The sequence below is a fragment of the Pterocles gutturalis genome, unplaced genomic scaffold (assembly GCF_000699245.1).
Source record: "Pterocles gutturalis isolate BGI_N339 unplaced genomic scaffold, ASM69924v1 scaffold22169, whole genome shotgun sequence".
NCBI classification, from domain to species: Eukaryota; Metazoa; Chordata; class Aves; order Pterocliformes; family Pteroclidae; genus Pterocles; species Pterocles gutturalis.
Genome location: NW_010128781.1, coordinates 20284 through 30690, shown reverse-complemented (window position 1 = coordinate 30690; position 10407 = coordinate 20284). Strand labels below are relative to the sequence as shown.

Below are 10407 nucleotides of genomic sequence, written 5' to 3'. Positions count from 1 at the left end.
TAAGATTACTTCCACCAAGGGCAAGTGGCAGAGCTGCATTTTTACTAGGTGGGTATAACTTGGCAACTGAGTAAGCATTCTTCTTTGTGAAAACTTCCTTTGTAGCTAGTTCCTCACTTAGTATCTTTCCAGTAGGAACATAAACACTGAAAGGAGTCACTGAGAAAGGAATGGAAGAGGGTGAATCACCAAGGGCAAGTGGTAAAACTTGCTTTGGTTTGCAGGATTTGAGTATCAGTGACTGAGGAAGTAATCTGTTCTCAGAGGAAGACCAAATGAAAAGACTGAGAGAAGGCACGCGGCATTTTGATGAAGTAGTCAGATCACCTTGTTTGACATGACTGGCAATTGTCACCAGCAAGGGCATGAGGGGGGCAGAAATCCTTTGGGTTTTCTAATGTTTCTTGGGGGTGTCAGCATTACTTCTCTGGCTAGAGAGCTGAACAATAAAATTTCAACCTGATCACAGAAATGTTGCAGAATCCCAGACTGCTTTAGCAGGCATGATTTTTGGAAATGGGTAATTGTTTATGAACTAGACGGCCAGAGAAATAATGTACTTTTCGGAGTGATACCTGTCCTGATACAGGGAACTGATGTATTTCTGGAGACTTGCATCCACCTCCTTAACTTGAGGTTGAAGATTCAATATCCACATCTCCACGATATGCCTTCAGAAACCTCACAGATATTATACAACAATATATGCCTTTCTCTGAGGCAAATAGTTATTTTAATACGGCCATGAGTTGTGATACAGCATTGCTATGAAAGGATAAGGAAACAGTCCATATAATTCTGTTTTATAAGAGGAGATCAAAAGTACCTCAGCATTAAGGCTTTTGAAGAATATTCCTCTGGAATTTTTGAAGTTACTAATTGTACTAATAAACAGAGAATCCATAAACTGTGCATGGCTGAAAAATCAGTGATCATGTTCACAGCAGCATAATTCCAATTCACAGCACAAGCAGTGAGGAAAAATAATGGAAGTTTCTCACTGTCATTAATGAATTAACTATATAAAGAAAAACAAGAAAAAATTACGTCTGTTTGTTTTATTTTTTTTCAATGTATATAATGCACCTATCACCAAGTATTTTTAGGTACACAAACAATAGAAATTTAAAAACATAAAATAATTACTCTAAATGGACAAACTTAACAAATAGTCATGAAGAAACTCTTTGTGGTTCAGGTGTGTCAGATCAAAAAGTATAAATACAATTAAAATTAACAGCACTAAAGCTATTTAGTAAGTGTTAAGCTAAAGCTACACAATCATTTCCCAGAGTATCAGCACACTTTTTCAATTCAGCCTTATTAGCACCTTGGTACCAGTTGCTGAATGGCTCCCAATTATTATTATTTACCAACACTAGGTGTCAAAGATATATATTTTCTTAAGTAATATGCAAAAGGCTTTTTTTCCGCCCAGCAGTTCTTTAGATAAAATGTACAATAAACAGAAAGAAGAAAAAGTACATGTTATTCAAGTTTCTAAAGGTTAATTACTATGTTATCGATACTGTAAGAAATTCTTCAGTATTGTTGGCAACTGGAGTTGTGGGACAAGATGCAGCCTGGCTCTTCCTATGTAATTTCGGATACACAGTCGGCAGAGCTGACAAAGAGAAGATGGTGTGGCTGCAAACAAAAAAGAAAGCAGTTTAATTATACAACTATAAAAGCCACTACTTTGTTTTACAATAGTCTTGCACAGTAACGGGATTTCTAAAAAAAAAAAAAAAATTCATTCATTTTTCAAATTTGTCTGTCTCTTTCATTGCCTTTTTGCCCTCAAAGATAAAGACTGGGGCTGCTGCATTATTATTAATACTCAGGGAAATATTTAAAAAAGCAAGGTCAGGTCAGCAAATAATTTGTGTTTTTAAATTAAAAACCTGCTCCCAGAAAATATCTGATGTCAACAAATTTAAAAACTGCAGTATTTTTTATTATTCAAAAACCAGGTAAAATACATGCTACAGCACTACAAGCTGCACTATCAATGCACCACTGCAACAAGAATATGCAGGCAAAATACCCCAAGATCCTGGACCATGTTTAGTGGTCTCACTAGCTCATGATAGTGCCTTTGTCTCTCTACACCCCCCAACTCCCTCAAAATGAACAGGTTGCTGCGTTTCTCTGGGCAATAAAACCATACCCGTTTCATGCCAATTCATTTTTTCCGACATCTTTGCTGTGGCTTTTAAAAATCCTATTAGCCTTGGTAATTTTGTGATAACCAACTGTTTTTAGAAGCATTTTTTTAACAACATTCAGGCTACAGAGGTGTCTTCTGAAGGAAAACACTAATCAATGCTACTTGTCAGTTCACCTCTAAAGAGATGCCCACGGCTATGGCAATAGTTTCTCTGCTTATTTCCCGTCTTTGTCTTGTGGCTTATTTTTACGCTGTACATAGGTCAGTCTGAACAAATACAGTTCCCTTTGGGATATTCTCTCTCTCTAAGGCACAGATGCTTAAGAGTTTCAAGGGACTCGTAAGTGTCGACTCCTATTTCTCAAGTACTTATAATTCAGTAAAGAAAATTTAGAAAATTAAAGTTCTTTGCCTACAATCAAAATATGCACTTAAAAATATATTTTTAAAAGTATTGGGACAGCTGGCCAAAACTAAATATATTTTTAATATTAAATTGAAATATTGTTTCTTTTTAACAAGGTCTGTAACAGCCATTAAAATGTAGCTTTAATGTCTAACTGTGTAAACACTCAATAAACTAATACTTTTTCAGCTTGTGTAAATTCTGATTCTGTTCGGTAAGAGGCTCTGGCCTAACACTAAACATTACTGTGTATTTTTATAGTTTGAAAGGAATTTATCTGAATGTCAATATATTCCTTTCATAAAGCACACTGTTAGCTTCTATAACATGGGTTGTTTGGGCTGTTGGGATTTTTTGGTGGGGGATTGTGTGGTTTTTTTTAAGAATACAGGTTATAGTTGCAAAAATACACATGTAAAACTTACCTTCGTGGAGGAGCAGCAGTCTCTCCACTAAACTCCTTGGAGCTGCTAAATCAACAGGCCTCTCAAAATCTGTATTTTTGGCATTTATGTCTGCCCCAAATTCAAGGAGTAAGTTTATGATCTCTGTACTAGAATGCTGGGCAGCAGCATGGAGTGGAGTTTCCAAATGCTTTCCTTTCTGCACATTGGCACCTGGTGGGTAGATGCACATAACAAGAGATAAGAAGAGAGTAATTTAAATTGTCATTGAGCAAAGATGACGTTACAAAACAAATAGGAAAAAGGCCTCCAAACCATTAATTCTCCCAATCTACAGAGTTCTAATTATTACACTTTAAAATTGAATAAATTAATTTGCAGTAATGCATTCCTATTCAAGAAAAAATTATCCATATAAGAGTTAAACAAAATGAGCTAGTATGGAAGAATTTCCCTTAAAGGCAACATGTTAGTCTCCCTAAAACTCGGTTTGCCTCAGCAGTTTTCTAGACTATTCTATCAGAAGAAAAACCCAGACTTCTTAAGAGGGCTTTACTGATGTTGTGAGACAAAAAATTGGCTTCTGTACCAACTTTTCTCCCTGAAACAACAATTTTTGCTTTTTTAATTCCCATTTATGTAAAATAGTTTAATAATATCACAGGCCTAGCCATTAGATTTGAAGTCTGAATAACTCACTGTTCTCAGTATTAATAATTTGAGAATACTTCCACAGTATCATTCTCTTGCCTATTTCATTTTCTGTTTGCTTTCCAACTTCTAATATATTCTTATAAACTGAAAAAATATGAAAAAATTCATATTGACATAAGTAGTCACTTATTCTCAATTTACATACCCTTTTCTACTTCAGGGCACCAACACATGTAGAATATGCCCTTCTGTTACTGTTTTTAATGTATGGCAATATTTGAATCTCAAAATATGCTAATTACACTTCTGCAGTTCTTAAACATAAAAGTCATGACACAGGATAGTCATACAAGGAGACTGACTTAACAAGAAAAAATTTAACTGCTTGCTTAAGTTCTAAATTACCTGCAATTAACTAGAAAAACAATTCTGGTGCAATGATGGGCAAGTCTCTAATTATTCATATATACATTTTCATTCATTGTGCTGCCGGACACAAAAGCCCTGCAAGTCACTACCTGAAACACAGCAAATGATCCTTCAGCTATGCCGACTGTGTCCCTGGACTCGTGCTAAGCAGAGTGATTTTCCAACATTTCTTTCCCATTGATTAAATAAATAATGTGAAATTTAGGATGCCTTTTACCTTACCTCTTCACTCTGCAACTCAGCCTTTATGCCTTGTAAAAAGATCAACTGGAACATGCTGAAGAATGAAAAAGGGTGGGACTAAAGTGCTAAAAAAGTTCTGTTGAGAGCTCGATTATTACTATATAAAATTCCTTTCCCAAAGCTGATTTTTTACCTTTGTTTTTCCTAAAGAAAATTAACATCTACAAAGCTGTAGTAAATGCTAAAAACTGTGAACATCCATTCTTATTGGTCTTGCTTCCTTTCTGCCTCACATGCTTGCTATGCCACAAAAAAATGAAAGGCGTAGTAAGTTATTATAAGAAAACACACATCACAGAATAAACTTAGGAGTAGAGCCCTGCAAGCAAGTGTTCCAGTTTCATTGATTGAGCACACCTCACTTCAAAGGTGTAAAATAAGAATACTGTACTCAAACTAGTAATATTTTTATTTAAATCATGACATACCTGCATAAAGAAGCTTTCGAATACAATGGATCTGCTGTGAAACACATGCTACATACAGAGGTGTTCCTAAATGAGGAAGATCCTGGTCAACGTCTATACCCCAGGATATCAGTACCTCCAGACATTCACTGTGACCTGTCAGTACAAAGCACGAGAGAGTTTGCTCAACTACAGTAAGCTGTCTCATAGACAAAGCTGGACACATTTCTTAACACTATTATTGAGATATTCATCAACTGCTCCATGTTTGTTCATCAGGTAGTTTCTTACCTCTGCTGGCTGCTTCATGAGTTGGTGACGGAAGACAGGACTCCCACTGTGCTTTGGCACCATACTCTAACAGGAGCTCAGCACATGCCGCACTGCCTCTCGAACATGCGTTAAATAAAGGTGTCACTCCATCAATTGTTGTAGCATTTACCTAGAATATATAAAATCTACTTAAGAACAGAATTGAAAGAAAGGTAAATTTTTAAACAGGATATAGTTAGAAATTGCATTAAAATACCAAAAAATTTACTGGTTAAAATAATGTGGCTTAACTGCGCAGTCCACGTGCTACTGCCTTCCTCTCACCACACCCCTCGGTTGAAATCAGCTAACTATTATTTTTGTTAAACTAAGTTGAATAAACCAAAATCCACCTGGAATACTAAAGAGCACCCATTAACATCTGGGCAGTGAAAAGCCACTGCAATTAGCTTGTTTCATTGATACAGAAAATCTACGCCTTGTGTAGTAAAGGGATAATGGGGACCTCCTCCCCATAGCTCTGTCAAGAATGCAAACTCCATATGTGAGAATTCTTTGCCACTTTCTTCTGTGGTTTTAATCTCCAGGTTGGAGTTATATTTCACAGGATGGAAATAAAGCTAATAATACAGGCTCGCTGCTTTCATACCAACCTCGTCACCTCACTGGTTAAGTGAATATTCCCAGTGTCAGAGAATGAGGAGAGAAAGCAGGCAAATCTGTGAGGGCTAACCACACTAAAGGAAGGAGCACAGGTATTTACAGAGGGGTCCTTCCAGGACTCTGGCCTATCCTCTTCCATGCATCCCACAAACCCACCAAAACAATTAAAAGTACTAAAAAAATTCAGATAGGAAAATGAAATTTGTTCGTATAGTTTTGTCTATAGTAGCTATAGTTTTAGATCTTTAGAATCAGAGATCAGATATTTGGGAAACTATGCATTTGAACTCCGATGCCAGCAGAGGTTGTAGTCAAAGCGGCCTGTAAAGTGCCATTTTTGGCTTGGGATAACAGACAGCCTGTGTCAGGAGTACAGAAAAGATGCTTTTTTGTACTCGGATTTAAAAAAAAAAAATCTGAAGTGCACAAAGGTGCAGTGTGACAAAAGATATTCTGGAGATTAAAAAGAACAGTCTCTTGCACACCACTCAAAGCAAGAGGAAACCAGTAAAGGAGAGGGATGCATCCCGAATTTTAGAAGACAAATAATGTAATGAAATTCAGAGAATAAGGCCGGTGACATACTGCTAGCAGATTCTCTCCAGTTTGTTACTCTGTCTCAGTGTCTTCCCAACTCCCACCTATTTTCCCTGTTACTGTTCTTCTGTTTGACATCTACTCTTACACATATAATTATGTTGTTTGTTTGGTTAGTTTCTTTTAACCTAACATCTCTCTAATGCTTCTTTGACCCATCACTCTCTTTTGCTAGCTTTCTGATGGCAGCTTATTGTAATTACATGAGATCAACACAATCAATAGGATAAGTAGAGAGAAATATCAGTAAAAAAATAAATCAAGGAATTTATCCTTCTCAGTTAAACTGAGGTTAGCATTGGACTTCAAATACAAAAAAAAAAATCCCTTACATTTGCTCCTGCTTCAAGAAGGATTCTTGCACATCCTACATGATCTCCCAGGCAGGCTTCATGAAGTGGAGTCACTTGGTCAATTGTTAGTGTGTCTACATTGTACCCCTAAACAAGACATGAATGACATGTAAAGATCATACAAAAGCTGTTAAGAGACGTTTGCTGTTCACTGCTACTGTTGTGTACTACTACACTACTGTTAAAATGATTAGTTTACAACATTCTAAATAGACTTAAAACCTTGCTTGCAATAAAAAAATCTTCAGTTAGCATAAAAAGAATCTTTCATCAATCAGCATATAAAATAGAATAAAAGTAAGTTGTCAGCTCTTCTTTTTTTAAAAATCAGAAATAGGAATAGGATATAGAGGGTTTAAAGATGGAAACAAGACTGTTGAGATGCACAGTGAAAGCACAAAAGGCGACACAGTTGGAACTGGTGAATTCCAATTAGTTATATAGAAAAAAATTTCACTGTGGGGACAGTGAAGCCCTGGAACAGGGGTCCAGAGAGGTTGGGGCATCTTCATTCCTGATGATCTTTACAACTCAACAAGGCCCTGAGTCTAAACTGTCCTATGATTCTGCAATTCTTTGACTTAAGCCATGAATTTTAGCAAGGAAAACACTTCTTGGATTGATAATATCATTAAGCCCTTTACATTTTCTGCAGTAGAGGTTGTTTGATTCTTATGAACTAATAATTGCATCTATTGGCTTTCATCAAATCTATTCTATAGTATATTTTTTCAGTACTGTAGTAGCTAGCATGACACTACTGCAATATTAAAATTCAGTGGTTTACAGTCTCTCTTTTTGCTATTAATAAAGTATTTATTTTTTAAATCAAAACTATGCAAAAACCAGAATGTTTCGGTGATTCTTCACCTCAACAAGTATCTTCCTGAATAGCTCTATTTACATGAGGGCTTAAAGCAGCAGAACTACATTGACTTATACCATGCAAGAGGGGAAGACCGATATACATTTAGATACAGCTCAGGTAACTTTTTTTTTTTTTTTTTGGGGGGGGGGTAAGTTTTAAAACATACAGAGTAAATATTTTAAATATTAACTTATATCTTATCATATAACAGTTCCTAAATGTGTATTGCTCTGAAAAATTCAAGTGAAAAAAGCAAGGCAAAGCATACTAAATGTGCATTAATAATCTATGCTGAGAAATTAAGTAACATCAAAAATGAAAGCAATTTTAAGAACACAGCCTTCACCTGTGACAATAAAGTCTTTAGAGAAAGAAGACGTCCTTGACTGGCTGCCTCATGCAGAGGTGAGCGATCTGCCCAAGAACCTATATGATAACAACATTTATTGAGTAAAGCATATGAATTAGAAGGATTTTGGAATGCATAGAGCAAAGCAGAAAATACAATGCACAGAATGAAGTCGATTGTCCCATGAAATTAATTTTTCCTCTTCAGAGACTGTATTTCAAACTATCAGTTTGTAAACAATTAAAATTGCTCTATTATTATATAAACATCTCTAATAAATGATTATGGGGTACAGAGAACACAATGATGATATATCGATTTCCGTAATCGGATTTAATAAATTCATCAATTGCCATATTTCCCACTTCCATTTTTGCATTGTTCATTTTTTTTTGAAAAATAATGTAACTTATTTTTCAGCTGTCATATAGAAATTTATAGACTTCAACAAATTGATATTTGAATTTAAACCAGACATAAATCTGCCTGAGTAAGTCCTGAAAAACCTGATTTATATAAAAATCAATATGGAATTCCTTATGTATGATGAAATTAATCTGCAGCTACTACACAAGTGCAAGGAGAGAAATACAGTGAGAATCACACTAAAAATTTGCTACAGTAGAAATACAATATTAAGTCTAAGTTCTCATTCTAATAAACTACTAGGGCTGAAAACAGATATCCTTAATGTAAAGGTTTGGCTTTATTTTCATTTATTTATTACCCCCAAAAAAGACAGGGGAAAAAAAAAAAAAAGAAATTCAACACCCACCCCACCTCCACACACATACTGCAACTCCCAACCCAGGTCCCAGAGTCATCCTGTGGCTCCTGATGAAGAACCTACCCTTTCCTCTAGAAAACTGGCCACTGACATGTCCCTTCTAGTCAGACAGGTTTGCAGGCATAGCCAATACCAATTTATAGTATGAATTTTGCAAATCAAGTTTTGAGAGATTGTGCAAGGAAGAACCATCTTCAAAACGTATTATGAACTACCAATATTTATTCCTGTAAGAAGAAAATCACTGGAACTGTAAAATGCTAATACAATCACTCTTGTGAGTTATATCAAGCCCACAAAAATCCCTGAAGAAACGTAGAGAGAATTAGCTAGGTATGATGAATTGGTAGCAACAGCAGCTGAATCTCCGATGCATAAATGTGTTTGACTTTGTCCAATGCAATGGACTAGGACTGCCTGCAAAGCCAGTTACTGCATTTTAGTGACAAGGCAATGAATTTTAAATGAGAAGGCTATTGCTCAATCACTGGCAATCATCCGTCTAAGCTCTAAGGTAACTACTCACTAGAAATAGATTCCGTTTCTGTTTCCTATTGGACCCCGTCTGTCCACTAACCTATTTCAGAAAGTGCACTTTTGGTTGCAACAACCCCCCCCCCCCCCTCAAATCACATGAAGAATGACCAAAAAGATTAAGACTGCTCAACCTAAAAAGAAATTAGGGCATAGTTAAAAACATATGAAAGCGCACAATATGGAAATTGAGGTAAAACCTCCATTTTCCTAGAGGTGTTAGTGAATGAAACTAAAACTTAATCAGATGTAAAACTGTATCTTCTCAAAGAGCACGTAACGACACTGTGGAACTCAGCACCACTGGATGCTATTGAGATCAAAAACTTAGCAAAACAAAAGCACAGCTGAGGATTTATCTTACCATAAGACTATACAAAGCTGATCACAGAAGTTAAAAAATATAGGAGATTAAAGCTTTGCAAACCTGATCCTAAAAATGCATGGAGATTTCTATTATGCCAGAGTATCCAGTACCTGTGAAGCTCCTTGTGTTCTTTCATCTGTGGAGTAGATGGTCCATAGGCAAGATCCAGCTTCCAATACTCTTTCACAATTATTTGCACTAAGCTCAGATCATCTGTGGGTGCATGTGTATGTATGTGCACACATACCATTCCCTATACTTTTAAATTAGGTTTATTAAATGTAATATTTTGCAATTCTTATTGCTAGTCAGAATAACAGCTAAAAAAACCACTACACACAAAGTGACTGGGATTTTAAGGGGTATTATACTATAAAAACTGAGCTCAGAAATCTTGAAAAAATCTTTTGACAAAACATCAGTATTTTCTCTGTCATCCCAACAAGCTCAGATATGTTTATCCTGTTGTAGGTTGGATGTGTGCAATTACTATGAGAATTTTGACCACTGTTTTCCTTCTTCTGTAGCAGTAGCTGAACCAGCACTCAAATCACTCTAATTCAAACGAATGAGATCCATTAAGTTTTCCTGTTGGCAGCTGCAAATAATTCCTCAAAAGTAATTAAAAGGTGTATTTAGAGGCTGCTTTTGAAATTTTGTCCCCTTATCTCTACAGATGAGAACTTCTCTCTTGACAGTTTATCTTACTCCTACATCAACGGGGGGGTGGGGGACGGGCAGGAAAAGACACTTAACTATTATATAGAAAACACCTAATAAAATTGTGTCATGAATTTTTTTATGCCCATGAATACACTCACACTTTGGACATTTTTGTAGCCATGTTTAACTCTAAACAGAACAAAGATGCAGATACGATCTGAAAGCATAATTTTTTCCACC

At 35.9% G+C, this 10407-nt stretch overlaps 1 protein-coding gene across 2 annotated transcripts in view; it reads right to left on the bottom strand.

Annotated features, from left to right (window-relative positions):
• Positions 1–936: 936 nt before the first annotated feature.
• ASB5 (ankyrin repeat and SOCS box containing 5) overlaps positions 937–10407 on the bottom strand; it is a 28079-nt gene continuing 18608 nt past the window's right edge. For both annotated transcript variants that reach the window (XM_010079754.1, XM_010079755.1), the window contains exons 2-7: positions 7814–7893; positions 6579–6686; positions 5005–5155; positions 4735–4869; positions 3002–3193; positions 937–1647 (exon numbers count right to left, since the gene is read on the bottom strand). In XM_010079754.1, the coding sequence (XP_010078056.1) occupies positions 1520–1647; positions 3002–3193; positions 4735–4869; positions 5005–5155; positions 6579–6686; positions 7814–7893 (794 nt within the window). In that variant the 3' untranslated portion in view covers positions 937–1519. The remainder of the gene's footprint in view (positions 1648–3001; positions 3194–4734; positions 4870–5004; positions 5156–6578; positions 6687–7813; positions 7894–10407) is intronic.